The 15,971-nt window shown below is 36.9% G+C and overlaps 1 protein-coding gene across 1 annotated transcript; it reads right to left on the reverse strand.

The window, feature by feature from the left end:
* Nucleotides 1–1,008: 1,008 nt before the first annotated feature.
* LOC116536737 (heterogeneous nuclear ribonucleoprotein A1-like) lies at nt 1,009–2,836 on the reverse strand. Its single transcript, XM_032258549.1, has one exon. It carries the CDS (start codon nt 2,819–2,821, stop codon nt 1,757–1,759), a length of 1,065 nt encoding a protein of 354 aa, XP_032114440.1. The 5' UTR covers nt 2,822–2,836; the 3' UTR covers nt 1,009–1,756.
* Between the last annotated feature and the right edge of the window lie 13,135 nt (nt 2,837–15,971).

Consider the following 15,971-nt stretch of genomic DNA (forward strand, 5'->3'; position numbering starts at 1 on the left):
TAGATGAGATTTCACCACATTGGCCAGGCTGGTTGTGAACTCCTGACCTCAGGTGATTTACCTGCGTTGGCCTTCCAAAGTGCTGGGATTACAGGCATGAGCCACTGCACCCAGCCTATTTCTGATTTTAAATTCATGTTTTTCTTCCTCCAGCTTTTGATAGCTTTTTGTTTTTTATCAAATTCGTTTATACATGTGCTATATATAATACTTTTCTTTAAAAATCTAAGCTATGAGTTTATCTTTAAATACAGCTTTATTCATATTCCATAAATTGTACAGGTTTACTTTACAGCTTTATTGAAGTATAACTGATACACAGTAAACAATACTAATCCACTTCCTGTCAGTATAGACAAGTTTGCATTCTTTGGAAACTTATGTAAATGAAATCACATAGTATGTATGCTTTTATTTCCGGTTTTTCACTACCCACATTTACTTTGAGATTCATCCATATTGATGACTTGTATCAATAGTGCATTTTTTGGATATATTGCTATTTATTCAATTACCTGTAGATGGAAATTTGGGTTGTTTCCAGTTTTTAGCTCTTACAAATAAAGCTGTTATGACATTTGTATGTAAGCCTTTGTGTGGAAATGTGCTTTCATTTCTCTTGGGGAAATACCTAGGAGTAGACTAGCTAGGAGGGTGTATGTTGAACATTTTAAGAAACTACAAAATCGTTTTCCAAGGTGGTCATACTAGTTTATATTCCCAACAGCAGGATGCCAATTGCTCCACATCCTCACCAACAAATGCGATGGTGTAATTTGAGATGTTCTATTAGGTATGTATAGTTATCTTATTAGGGTTTTAGTTGGCATTTCCTTATTCATATTGAGCATCTTTTTATGTGTTTATTTGCCATCTGCATACCCTGCTGTACAATGCTGAGCAGAAATGGTGAAAGTGTACATCATAGTCTTTTTCTGATCTTAGAAGGAAAGCATTCAGTCTCTCACCTTTAAGTGTGATGTTAGCTGTAGGGTTTTTTGTAGGTGCTTTTTTTTTTTTTTCAAGAGAATTAAATCGTTTATTGATTACACATGATAATGGATGATACACAAGCTTCATTCCCATCTATAATTTTATCTGGTACCATTATTCAATTTAGATATATTGCATAGGATGTGCCAACAATCATCTTTATAACCAGTAATTCCATGATTTTGCTTGGGTAATCCCTTTTAATCGTGAACTTCAGGTCACAACAGTAACTATTAGTTCAACTACACCAAGGTTTCTGAAGACAATGGCTTCTCCACCCAAGCAGGTTGTATATAAATTCCAAATAGAAGCTGGCATCATCCTGAAGGAATTCTAACTTCACACTGTTGGGGAAATTTACCAAGATGGCTTCAGAGTAGACTAACTTTACACAGCACATTAAAAAAAAAAAGACATTTATTCAGCGTCACGATCAGACTATTACATTTAGCAATCAACAGCATGGGTGCAAAAAAAAAAAAAAAAGAAAAAGAAAAAGAAAAAAATCTACATTAAAACCCTTTGTTGGAATGCTTTACACTTTCCACAGAACAGAAACTAAAATAACCTGTTATACAATTAGTCACAAATACAGTCCTCGAGTTTTTTGCCCATACACATGAGTATTTGTCTAAATCATGTCTTCTTTGTAGCAGCTAGGCCCTGCCACCACTGTGCTTGGCTGAGTTCACAAATCTGTTGTAACCTGCAGCTTCCCTGTCACTTGTCTGGCTCTCCTCTCCTGCTAAGCTTTGTTTCCTAATTAAAATCTTCTGCCACTGCCATAGCTACTGCTGCTACTGGAACCACCATAGCCACCTTGGTTTCGTGGTTTGGCAAAGTATTGGCCGCCACCACCATAGGGGCCAGAACTTCTGCCTCCAAAGTTTCCTCCCTTCATGGGTCCAAAATTTGAAGACTGATTGTTGTAACTGCCAAAATCATTGTAGCTTCCACCACCTCCAAAATTGCCTCCATCATTACCAAATCCATTATAGCCATCCCCACTGCCACCATATCCACCACCACCATGGCTGCCACCAAAGCCACCACGACCACTGAAGTTTCCTCCGCGACCAAAGTTGTCATTCCCACCGAAACCACCTCCACGACCACCACCAAAGTTTCCAGAACCACTTCGACCTCTTTGGCTGGATGAAGCACTAGCCATCTCTTGCTTTGACAGGGCTTTCCTAACTTCACAGTTGTCGCCATTCACAGTATGGTATTTCTGAATGACAATCTTATCCACGGAGTCATAGTCATCAAAGGTTACAAAAGCAAAGCCCCTTTTCTTGCCACTGCCTCTGTCAGTCATGATTTCAATCACTTCAATTTTTCCATACTGTTCAAAATAATCTCTTAGGTGATGCTCTTCAGTGTCTTCTTTAATGCCACCAACGAATATTTTTCTCACAGTTAAGTGGGCACCTGGTCTTTGAGAATCTTCTCTTGAGACAGCTCTCTTTGGTTCCACAACTCTTCCATCCACTTTGTGTGGCCTTGCATTCATGGCTGCATCCACTTCCTCCACAGTTGCATACGTGACGAACCCAAAGCCCCTGGAGGGCTTGGTGTTTGGATCTCTCGTTACCACACAGTCTGTGAGCGTTCCCCACTGCTCAAAATGGCTCCTCAGGCTCTCATCGGTTGTTTCAAAGCTCAACCCTCCAATGAAGAGCTTCCTCAGCTGTTCCGGCTCTTTAGGAGACTCTGACTTAGACATGATCGCAGGGAGAAGAGAGACTTTAACGATGCTTCTTCGGCGGTGTCCACGGGCAAAAAGGAGCAAACTGACGAACGTATCTCTGTAGGTGCTTTTTATCATGTTTGAAGAAGTTCCCTTCTATTTTGCTGGGAGTTTTTAATCAGGAATTTTGGATTTTGTCAAATTCTTTTATGAAATCTATTGAAATAATCATGTAATTTAAAAAATCTGCTATTAACACTGATTTTTTAATGTTAAACCAACTTTGCACTCCTTAGCTAAAGTCTGCTTGGTCATGAGGTATTATTGCTTTTAGAGATTATTGGATTTATTTTTCTAAAATTATGTTAAGAAATTTTGAATCATGTGAAGGTGAGCCCTTTGGTTTCCCAAGGATTTTATTTCCTCAGCTATTTGAAGGAGTTTGGTCAAGGTAGCCTATAACAAGCTTCTCAAAAAGAAATTAAGTCAGCTTGAGACTTCCTGCTTTGAGAAGACATTTAGGGTGGAGTAAGAAGTAAATTTTTAAAATGATATATGAACATTTTTTTCTACCTGTGCAATACCATAATTTAGAACTATTCCATACTGTTGTTCTGGAAAAATTTTGCTCATGGAATATCAATGTAATGACTGATTAAAATGTCTGAAAATGAAGCATCAAACAAAACTGTTGTTTGAAATCTTAACAAAATAGAGGATGAATAGAAATATATAAAAAGAGACGATGATTAAGCAAATGTGATGAAATGTTCAAGAATCCAGGTGAAGGGGATAAAGAAGTTCTTTGTACTGTTCTTGCAATGTTTCTGTAAATTTAAAAAGACTTCAAAATAAATTATTAGAAAAAATAATTTTTAAAAAAAGAAAGTTTGGGCTGGGCAAGATGGCTCACACCTGTAATCCCAGAGAAGTCAAAGCGGCTGGATCACCTGAGGTCAGGAGTTAGAGACCAGCCTGGCCAACATGGTGAAACCCCACCTCTTCTAAAAATACAAAAATTAGCTAGGTGTGGTGGCGTGCGCTTGTAATCCCAGCTACTCAGGAGGCTGAGATAGGAGAATCGCTGGAACCCAGGAGGTGGAGGTTGGAATGAGATGAGATCGCGCCACTGCACTCCAGCATGGGAGACAGAGTGAGACTCCATCTCAAAAAGGAAGGAAGGAAGGAAAGAAAGAAGGGAGGGAGGGAGGGAGGAAGGGAGGGAAAGAGAGAGAGAGAAAGAAAGAGAGAAAGGGAGAAAGGAAAGGAAAGGAAGGGAAGGAAGGGGAGGGGAAGGGAGGGGAGGGGAGGGAAGGGAAGGGAAAGGGAAAGAAAGAAAGAGAGAGAGACAGAGAGAAAGAAAAAAGAAAGAAAGAAAGAGAAAGAAAGAAGAAAAGAAAGTAAGGAAGAGAAAGTTAGCTTGCATCTATGTTCACGAGGAATATTGACCTGTAGTTTCTTTTCCTTTAAATATCTTTTTCTGGTTTTTGTATCAGAGTAAGGTTCAACTCATAGAATGAATTGGGAAGTATTCTGTTCTCTTCAACTTTTTGGAAGAGTTTACGTAGAATCAGTATTATTTCTTTATGAACTGTTTGGTGCAATTCCCCAGTGAAGCCATTTTCCTTTTGCCTGAAGGACTACCTTTGCATTTCATATGAATTTTAGAATCAATATGTAAATTTCTACAAAAATGCTTGTTGTCATTGTGATTGGGATTATAATGAATCTATAAATCAATCTGGAGAGAATCGCTCATGATAAACACTCATTTTTTCTATATCTGAAAAAGTCTGTTTTTGTCTTTCTTTATAAGTCTTTAAAATTAATCTTTTATTTTTATATAGTAGATTAACATGCAGTTGTAAAAAATAATAGAGACTTCTCATGTAGACCTTACCCAGATCCCCCGTTGGTAACGTTTTGAAAAACTGCAGTACTGTATCACACCAGAATACTGATATTGATAGTGAAGAGACAGAACATTTTCATTATCACAAGGATTCATCACTTGCCCTTTTGTATCCACACCCATTTCTTCTCCTCCCAACCTCTGCACTACCCCTTTAATCTCTGGCAACCACTGATCTGTTCATTTCTATAATTTTGTCAAGAATTCTGTATAAATGGAATACAGTATGTAATCTTTGGGGATTGGGTTTTTTCACACAGTGTAATTATCTGTCTATTCATTCAAGTTGTTACATTGTATCAACAATTTATTCCTTTTTATTGCTGAGTAGTATTCCACAGTGTGGAGGTGCTGCAGTTAACCGTTTACTCTTTGAAGGACAGCTAGGCTGTTTGGGCTAGTGTAAATAAAACTACTATAACCATTCATATATAGGTTTTGTACCCAGGAGTGAAAGTGTGCGATCATATGGTAGTTGCATGTTTAAAGAAACTATCAAGGTGTTTTACAGAGTGGCTGTACCATTTAACATTCCCACTATCAATGTATGAGTGATCCAGCTTTTCCACAACCAGCCAATATTTTATGTTGCCGCTATTTTCCTTTTTTAAAAACCATTCTAATAGATGTGTAATGATATTGCATTGTAACTTTGTTTGTGTTACCCCAAAGGTTAAAATATGTTGAATGTCTTTTCAAGTGCTTTTCATCTGTCTGTCCTCTTTGGTGAAATGTTGGTTCATGTCTTTTGTCTAATTTGCAATGGAATGAGTTTTGAGACTTATTTACATATTCTAGTTGCACATCCTTTGTGGGATATATGGTTTGCAAAGATTTTCCCTGAGTCTGTAGCTTGTCTCTTCATTCTCTTAATAGGGTCTTTTGCAGAGCAAATGTTTAATTTTGATAAAGTCCAATTTATCAGATTTTTTTTTCTCCTTTATGGATCACACTTTTGATGTTAAATCTAAGAACTCTTCACCTAACCTTTCCTGAGTATTTTCTCCTGGGTTTTTTCCTAAACCTTTTGTGACTTTACATTTTACACTTAAGTCCATGATCCTTTTTAAGATATCTGTATAAAGCATGAAGTTTAAGTCAAAGCCTTTCTTTTCTTTTCTTTTTCTTTTTCTTTTTTTTTTTTTTTTTTGTCTATAAATGTTCAACCACTTCAGCATCACTTGGTGAAACTGCTTTAGTATTTTTATCAAAAATCAGTAGATAGTATTTGTGTGAGTCTATTTCTGGGTTGTCTATCCATCTCCAATGATCTATTGTCCTACAACGCAAAACAGTCTTGATGATTGTAGCTATGATAATACAAATATTTAAATCAAATGGACTGACTCCTCCACTTTCACCTTCTTCAAAATCATTTTAGCTTTTCTAGTTCCATTCCTTTTCCATATAAATTTTAGAATAATCTTGCCTATAGCTATAAAAATGTTGCTGAAATTTTAGTGGGAATTGCATATTTGTATTTCAATTTGGGAGAATTTACATCTTTATTATATTGAGCTTCCAGTTCATAGTCAACTGACATTTTTATTGAAGTGAAATTCACATTGCATAAAATTAACCATTTGACAGTGTAAAATTCAGTGGCATGTTGTACATTCACCATGTTGTACAACCATCACCTGTATCTAGTTCCAAAACATTTTCATTGTCCCCAAAGAAAACCCTGTCTTCATTAAGCAGTCACTCCCCATTCCTTCCTTCCTCCAGCCCACTCTGCTTTCTGACTTGATGAACTTACCTATTCTAGATATTTCATGTGAATGAAGCCATACAATATGTGACCGTTTGTATCTGGTTTCTTTTACTTAGCATGTTTTTGAGGTTCCTCCATGTCATAGCATGTATCCGTAACTCAATCCTTTTCTGACTAAATAATATTCCACCGTATATATGTGCCATAATTTGCTCATCCATCTATTGATGTACATGTGGGTTGTTTTCCCCTAAGAACATTTGTGCATAAATATTTGAGTACCTGTTCTGTCTTCATTTTTGAAAGATACTTTTATTGGGCATAGAATTCTACATTGTCAGTTTTACTTTTCCAGTACTTTAAAGATATTGGTCCACTATCTTCTTGCTTGCATTGTTTCTGAAGAAAAATCTGCTGAAATCTTTTTGTTCCTCTGTCCAGAACATATAATTTTTCTGTGGCTGCTTTTAAGATTTTCAATCTATATGTAGTTCTGAGCAGTTTATCATGTTCCTTGGTCTGATTTTCTTAATATTTCTTGTGCTTGCTTTTTAATATTCTTGGATTCATGTGTTACTAGTTTTGATAACATTTGAAAAACTTTGGGCCATTATTTGCCTGTCTTTCTTCTCCCTCTGGTACTATAATCACCCATTAGAATGCTTGAAGTTGTTTCACAGTTCACTGAGGTCCTCTTTTTTTTTTTTTTTTTTTACAATCTTCTTACCAGAGCTTCATTTTGGGATTTCTATTGCTAATCTTTTCTTCTGCAAAGTCTGATCTTCAATGAATCACATTTATGATATTTTTCATCTCACCACACACATTATAGTTTTTATCAGAAGTCCAGTCTTTTCTTATCTTCCATATCTCTTATTAATTTTTTGATCATATGGAGGATAGTTAATAATAGCTGTTTGATTGTCCTTGTCAGCTAATTAGAACATCTATGTCAGGTCTAGATCAGTTCCTACTGATTTTTTTTTTCTCATTGTGAGTTGAAGTTTCCTTTCCTATGCATGCCTGGTAGCTTTTTGCTGGATGCCATACCTTGTGAATTTGACCTTTTTAAGTGCTAGATATTAATGTATTCCTATAGATATTCTTCGGCTTTTTTTCTAGGTCATGGCTAAATTACTTGGAAACAGCTTGATCCTTCTAGGTCTTGCTTTTGAAATTTGTTAGGTGGGTTAAAACCATGCTTCCTCTAGGATTAATTATTCCTCATTACTGAGGCAAGAAACTTCTGGGTACAACAGTCCATGAATTATAAGAATTTGCAGTCAGTTTGCTGAGAACAGGCATTATTACTATCTTTGTGTGCCAAGTATTATTTCTTCTAATCCCTTCAGGTGCTTCTTTCCCCATTCTTGGGTAGTTTCCTTGCACACATACACTGCTTAGTAATCAGCTAAATATGTGAGGGGCCCCCTGCAGATCTTTGAAGTTCTATCTCTGTGAAGTTCTCTCCTCTCAAATAATCTGCTCTGCAAACTCTAGCTCCTTGCGTACTCATAGACTCTTGGCCCCATCTCCTGTAGTCATGGAGTTTGCTATATTCAACTTGGTTTACCTCTTCCTTCAACAGTGGCAAGAAAATCTCTCTAGGCAGTAATCTGGTATTATAGTGAGGTTTACCACTTTCCTCTTTCTCATGGATCACTCTCCTTCATTGCCTGAAATCCAGTATCTTGAAAACTAATTGCTTCATATATCTTGAACAGTTTTTTAGTTGTTTTAGGCAAGTGGATAAATCTGGAACCTGATACCTACATTTTGACTTGAAGCAGAACTCTAATTAACAATAATACTTTTAAAAATGATTATTTCAAGAATATTATTGATAATTTGGGTGCATTCCCCTTTACTGGCTTATTCTCATCACTTCCTTAGAGTCTTTCTGCAGCTTGAGGATACTCAAAATTGTGTGGATATCCATAAACCAGTAAATCTAGAAGAAATGGATAAATTCCTGGACACTTACACCCTCCCAAGACTAAACCCAGAAGAAGTTGAATCCCTGAAAAGACCAATAACAAAGTCCGAAGTTGAGGCAGCTATTAATAGCCTACCAACCAAAAAAAGTCCAGGTCCAAATGGGTTCACAGCCAAATTCTATCAGATGTATAAAGAGGAGCAGGTACCAATCCTTCTGAAACTATTCCAAACAATACAAAAAGAGGGAATCCTCCCTAACATATTTTATGAGACCAACATCATCCTGATACCCAAACCTGGCAGAGGACAACTAAAAAAGAAAATTTCAGGCCAATATCCATGATGAACATCAACACAAAAATCTTCAGTAAAATGCTAGCAAACCAAATGCAACAGCACATCAAAAAGCTTATCCATCACAATCAAATAAGCTTCATCCTGGGGATGCAAGGCTGGTTCAACATATGCAAATCTATAAATATAATCTATCACATAAACAGAACCAAAGACAAAAACCACATGATCATCTCAATAGATGCAGAAGAGGCCTTCGACAAAATTCAACAGCCCTGTATGCTAAAAACTCTCAATAAACTAGGAATAAATGGAACGTATCTCAAAATAATAAAAGCTATTTATGACAAACTCACAGTCAGTATCATACTGAATGGGCTAAAACAGGAAGCATTCCCTTTGAAAACTGGCAGTAGACAAGAGTACCCTCTCTCACCACTCCTAATTCAACATAGTATTGAAAGTTTTAGCCAGAGCAATCAGGAGGAAAAAGAAATGAAGGGTATTCAGTTAGGAAGAGAGGAAGTCAAATTGTCTCTGTTTGCAGATGACATGATTATATATTTAGAAGACCCCATCACCTCAGCCCAAAATCTCCTTAGGATGATAAGCAATTTCAGCAAAGTCTCAGGATACAAAATCAATGTGCAGAAATCAGAAGCATTCCTATACACCAATAACAGACAAACAGAGAGCCAAATCATGAGTGAACTCCCATTCACAATTGCCAAAAAGAAAATAAAATACCTAGGAATACAACTAACAAAGGACATTAAGGACCTCTTCAAGGAGAACTACAAATCAGTGCTCAAGGAAATAAGAGAGGACACAAACAGATGGAAAAACATTCCATGCTCATGGGTAGGAAGACTCAATACTGTGAAAATGGCCATACTGCCCAAAGTAATTTCTAGATTCAATGCTATCCCCATCAAGCTACCATTGACCTTCTTCACAGAACTGGAAAAAAACATCTTAAACTACATATGGAACCAAAAAAGAGCCCACATAACCAAGACAATCCTAAGCAAAAAGAACAAAGCTGGAGGCATCACACTACCTGACTTCAAACTATAGTACAAGGCTACACTAATCAAAACAGTGTGGTCCTGGTACCAAAACAGAGATATAGACCAATGGAACAGAACAGAGGCCTCGGAAGTAACACCACACATCTACAACCAACTGATCTTTGACAAACCTGACAAAAACAAGCAATGGGGAAAGGATTCCTTGTTTAATAAATGGTGTTGGAAAAACTGGCTAGCCTTGTGCAGAAAGCTGAAACTGGACCCCTTCCTTACACCTTATACAAAAATTAACTCCAGATGGATTAAATATTTAAACATAAGACCTAACACCACAAAAACCCTACAAGAAAACCTAGGCAAAACCATTTAGGACACAGGCATAGGCAAGCATTTAATGACTAAAACACCAAAAGCAATGGCAACAAAAGCCAAAATAGACAAATGGGATCTAATGAAACTTAAGAGCTTCTGCACAGCAAAAGAAACAATCATAAGAGTGAACCAGCAACCAACAGAATGGGAAAAAATTTTCACAAGCTACCCATTTGACAAAGGGCTAATATTCAGAATCTACAAAGAACTTAAACAAATTTACAAGAAAAAAACAACCCCATCGAAAAGTGGGCAAAGGATATGAACAGACACTTTTCAAAATGAGACATTTATGCAGCCAACAAACATATGAAAAAATGCTCATCATCACTTGTCATTAGAGAAATGCAAATCAAAACCACATTGAGATACCATCTCACACCAGTTAGAATGGTAATCATTAAAAAATCTGGAGACACCAGATGCTGGAGAGGATGTGGAGAAATAGGAAAGCTTTTACACTGTTGGTGGGAGTGCAAATTAGTTCAACCATTGTGGAAGACAGTGTGGCAATTCCTCAAGGATCTAGAAACAGAAATACCAATTGACCCAGCGATCCCATTACTGGGTATATACCCAAAGGATTATAAATCATTCTATTACAAAGACACATGCACACATATGTTCACTGTGGCACTCTTTACAATAGCAAAGACCTGGAACCAACCCGAATGCCCATCAATGATGGACTGGATAAAGAAAATGTGGCACATATACACCATGGAATACTATGCAGCCATAAATAAAGGATGAGTTCGTGTCCTTTCCAGGGACATGGATGAATCTGGAAACCATTCTTAGCAAACTGACACAAGAACAAAAAACCAAACACCGCATGTTCTCACTCATAGGTGGGTGTTGAACAATGAGATCAGAGGGACACAGGGAAGGGAACATCATTGGGGTCTGTTGAGGGTTGGGGGGCTAGGGGAGGGATGGCAGGGGGTGGGGAGGTTGGGGAGGGATAACGTTGGGAGAAATACCTAATGTAGGTGATGGGGGAATGGAGGCAGCAAACCACCATGGCATGTGTATACCTATGTAATAATCCTGCAAGATCTGCACATGTGCCCCAGAACTTAAAGTATAAATATATGTGTGTGTGTGTGTGTGTGTGTGTGTATGTGTGTGTGTGTGTGTATATATATATATATATATATATATATATATGTGTGTGTGTGTATATATATATATATAAATTGTGTGGCTATCAATTTAAAAGACTATTAGAAATCAGTAATGGATTATATTGTTATAAGTTACAGAGCATAATATATTTTCAACAACTCCTCTATACCATTCCAAAATCCTCTTAGCCTCTCCTTTTACTCTAGGCATTGCTGCAGCACCCAGTTCCGTTCACACTTTGACTGGCTTCACATCGGTGCAATTGGATAATGCCTCTCCTTGGCTGGTTCCATACACTTCTCACTTCCTTTCCTGGGGCTTGAGTCCATCACTAGGAACCTCCTCTGCATTAGACATAGACAACTAGGAAGTGTGAGGGAGTTTAAAACACATGGAGTTGCTCTTGACCAATGGGGAACAGGGGCCAATAGATAACTGATTTCCTCCTTTGACTATTGAGCAGACACTTCTGAGACTCATTTCTTAACACTTTACACAAGATCCTGGGTGGAGTGAACACCAATCTTCTACAGTGGTGGCCAACTCTATTTTTGCTAGGATTGGCTGTTTTCCTCCCTCCCTGTTCCACTCTGCTTCTTGTGCACAACTGCTTCCTGGAATCACACCTGCCAACAAGACTTAATCTTAGGATCTGTTCTTAGGGGAAGCCAGCATAACATGACAACATAGAATATTGACATGTATATATCCATATATTTATCTAGTTTGGCTGTAGTTATACAATGATACTTTTGAAAACTAATGTGAAATAGTATCCACAGTAATTCTGAAAGTTCACTGAAAATAAATGGTTTTACAAAATCAAATTAAAAAAGCAAAGTCAAGCATTTATTGAGTGCTTACTATATATAAGACATCATGCTAAACACTGTGGAAACTAGCAAGAGGTATGATGCATATGAAGCCAAAGAGCAAAATGTTTAGAACACTACCAACTAAACTGCCACTAGAGCCGGCATTAGAACTAGAACACCACCAACTAAAAATTACGTAATTCCTTTTTTTTTTTTTTGAGACGGAGTCTCGTTCTGTCTCCCAGGCTGGAGTACAATGGTGTGATCTCAGCTCACTGCAATCTCCACCTCCAGGGTTCATGCGATTCTCCTGTCTCACCCTTCTGAGTAGCTGGGACTACAGACACCCACCACCACGCCCAGCTAATGTCTGTATCGTTAGTAGAGACGGGGTTTCACCACGTTGGTCAGGTTGGTCTCGAATTCCTGGACTCAAGTGATTCACCCGACTTGGCCTCCCAAAATGCTGGAATTACAGGTGTGAGCCACTGTGCCTGGCCAAATCAATTGTACCATATAACATAACTTAATTGTGGAAGTGTCTATCCTAACATATTCATGATTCACAACCATACTCAAATGGGAAGGCATTACATAAAAGTATGGGTCACTGGCAGGCATCTTAGAATTCTGCCCACCACATTCTTGTTCTCATCAGTCAGAGCCAAAAACTTTACTAATGTTGAAAAATTGGGTAGAGTGCAAAGAAGGGTTTGCCTTAGTATTGGGAAAAAATTAGCCCTAAACTAAAGACTGCTCTTGTCTTGCCTAACAAAGCTTAAAAGCATGACCTTAAAGAAGGAAATTGTTTCCAAGTAACTTAACCATAGCCCAGAACAAAGCTCGCAACTGTTTATGAGAATGCAAATATATTCAGCATACCACAAAATAAAAGTCTAAATTTTGGCATCTAAAAAAAAATTAGCAAGCATGCAAAAAGCAGGAAAATATTATCCATAATGGGGAGAAAAATTACTCAAAACAGACACAGAAATTGCTTAGATGATAAAATTAGTAGATAAGGATATTTGAACCATTATTATAACTTTATTCCATATATACATGAAGCTAGAGGAAAAACTGAGCATGTTAAGTAGGGACATGAATGATATAAAAAGACCTAAATCTAACACCACGTATAGTACAAGATATAGTGGATGGGATTAATGGCAGATTAGATATTGCAGAAAAATTATTAATGAACTCGAAGACTGAGCAAAAGACAGTATCCAATACAAACCACACACACACACACACACACACACACACACACACAGAGAGAGAGAGAGAGAGAGAGAAAAGGGTGAACAAAGCATCAGTGACCATAGGAAAGCTTTAAGCAGCCTAATATATATGTAATAGGAGTCACCAATAGAAAAGAGAGAGGAGTGGTAACTAAAAAAGCACTTGGGCCAGGCGTGGTGGCTCACGACTGTAATCCCAGCACTTTGGGAGGCCAAGGTGGGTGGATCACCTGAGGTCAGGAGTGGCCAACATAGTGAAACCCCGTCTCTACTAAAAATACAAAAATTAGCCAGGCGTGGTGGTGAGCAGCTGTAACCCCAGCCACTAGGGGGGCTGAGGCAGGAGAATCGCTTGAACCTGGGAGGTGGAGGTTGCAGTGAGCTGAGACCGTGCCATTGCACTTCAGCCTGGGCAACAAAAGCAAAACTCTGTCCCCCCCCCCTCAAAAAAAAGCACTTGAAGAAAATATGGCCAAATATTTCCCAAATTTTATGAAAACTATAAATCTAAAGTTCCAAGAAGTTTAACAAATCCCAAGCACAAGAAAACTAGCCCAAGGCTCATCATTATCATAAACAAATTGTTTAAAATCAGTGATAAATGGAAAATGTTGAAATTAGTCAAAGAAAAAACATACATTACATACAGAGAACAAAAATAAAGTTGACAGATTTCTCATATGAAACAATGCAAGCCAGAAATAAGAGGAGCAATGTACTTAAAATATAGAAAGAAGAAACTTTCAATTTAGGCATTTATACCCTGTGAAAATATCTTTCTAAAATGAAAGCAAAATAAAGACATTTTAAGACATTTAAAAAGAAAGCAAAATAATTCATCACCAACTGACCCATACTACAAGAAATGTTAAACGAAGTATTTTAGGCACAAGAGAAATGATACCAGATGGAACTATGGATCTGCACAAAGGATTAAAAAGCACAAGAAATGGTAACTACTTAGATAACTATATTAGTTTTTTTCTTGTTATTTAAATCTCTTTAAAAGATAATTGACTATCAAAAACAGCAATGCAGTATGGGGCTTAAAACATGAAAAGTAAGGTATGGAATAATAGCACAAAATTTAATAGGGAGAAATGGATTTATACCATTTTAAGATTACTATACTATACCATACACATCATTGGAAGGTACATTGTGCTAAGCTAAAGGCATATACTGCAAACCCTAAAACAATCAATATAATAACAAATTGAACAGTTATAATGAAAGGGTCTGGAATAAGCCACTGTAGCATAAAAATTATTTTGAGCAGAAGGCCTTTGAGTTCCTGAAAAACTTTCTCTGCCTAAAAGCAGTGCCCCCCAAAAGAACTCAATTGTCACAAATCCCCTCTCCAGGAGCAACTGTCGTCTTCTCTTCTCAGAGGGGAAGTTGGCATCACACTCAAAGAGACATACAAAAAACTATCACATCTCCTATCTATTCTCTTAAGGGCCCATCTATCCTTCCAAAAAGTCATTTGTTTCTTCCTAAGTGCCCTTTCTCCCTCTTTTCTAGTAAGTCATTTGCTCTTCCAGAAGTACCCTTCTACTCCTTCCCATCCCCTAGACAGTATATACAAGCCCCGAATTCTGTCTTAAGTCACATTTCTTCGTAAACTTTCGTGCATATGTATATAATTAAATCTGTTCTTTCTCTTGCTAATCTTTTTCAGTTTAATTTACAGACCCTAAACACTGAACATAAAAGGGCAGAGCAAAAGTTTTCTGTCCCAACAATAGTGAATGATCCAACAAGACATGAAATGGAATCATAAGAAAAATCTGATTAATGCAAAAGAAAGAAGAAAAAGAGAAAAAAGAAACAAAGAAAAACATTGGACAAACAGGAAACAAATAGCGAGATGACAGATTTAAGTGTAACCATATCAATAATTAAATTAAATGCAAGTAGTCCAAATAGACCAATTAAAAGGTCACAATTGTCAAACTGGATAATAAAGCAAGACCTAATTGAATGACGCTTATAAGAATGGTACTTCAAATATAAAAGTACATAGAGGTTAACAGAAAAATATAGAAAAAATATACCATGTTACTACCAATTAAAAGAAAGCTAAAGTGGCATATTATCAGACAACATCGATTTCGGAGCAAAGAATATCATCAGGGACAAAGAAATTCATTACATCATGGTAAAGAGGTCAACTAATGAAGAGGATATACTGTCCTAAGTGTTCATGCAGCTATTACAGTGTTTCCAAATACATGAAGCAAAAGCTGATAGAACTGCAAGAAGAAATAGATGAAATCACAATTATAGTCAATAATTTCAATACCCTTCTCTTGATAATTGTTGAAACAAGTAGGCAGAAAATCAGAATATAGAAGATTTGAACAACTTGACCTAATCGATATTTATAGAACGCTCCACATAAGAAGGGTAGAATACACATTCTTTTCAAGTGCACATGGTACATTTACCAAGATAGACCATATTTGGGGCCATAAAGCTGGTCTCAATGAATTTAAAAGTATACAAATCATGCAAATCTGTTCTCTGACTGCAGGGAATTAAATTAGAAATCATCAGAAAGATCTCTGAAAAATCTCCCAAATTTGAAAGTAAATAATATACTACTAAATAACCTGTAGGTTAAAGAAGAAATCAAAGGGAAATGAGAAGGTAACTGGATGAATAATTGAATGAAAATGAAAACATAACATATTAAAATGTATGAGATGCCAATAAAACAGTAACTAGGATTTTACAGCACTAAAAGCCTATATTAGAAAAAACCAAAAAACCTCAAATCAATGACTTCAGCTTCCATCCTAAGAAACTAGAAAAAAAGAACAAATTAAACCCAAAGT

Source organism: Sapajus apella, unplaced genomic scaffold (genome assembly GCF_009761245.1).
Source record: "Sapajus apella isolate SASKATOON/1434 unplaced genomic scaffold, GSC_monkey_1.0 scaffold103, whole genome shotgun sequence".
In the NCBI taxonomy this organism is placed as follows: Eukaryota; Metazoa; Chordata; class Mammalia; order Primates; family Cebidae; genus Sapajus; species Sapajus apella.

Coding starts and splice junctions, on each gene's coding strand:
- LOC116536737 (XM_032258549.1), bottom strand. CDS start 2,821: ATGATAAAAAGCACCTACAGAGATACGTTCGTCAGTTTGCTCCTTTTT.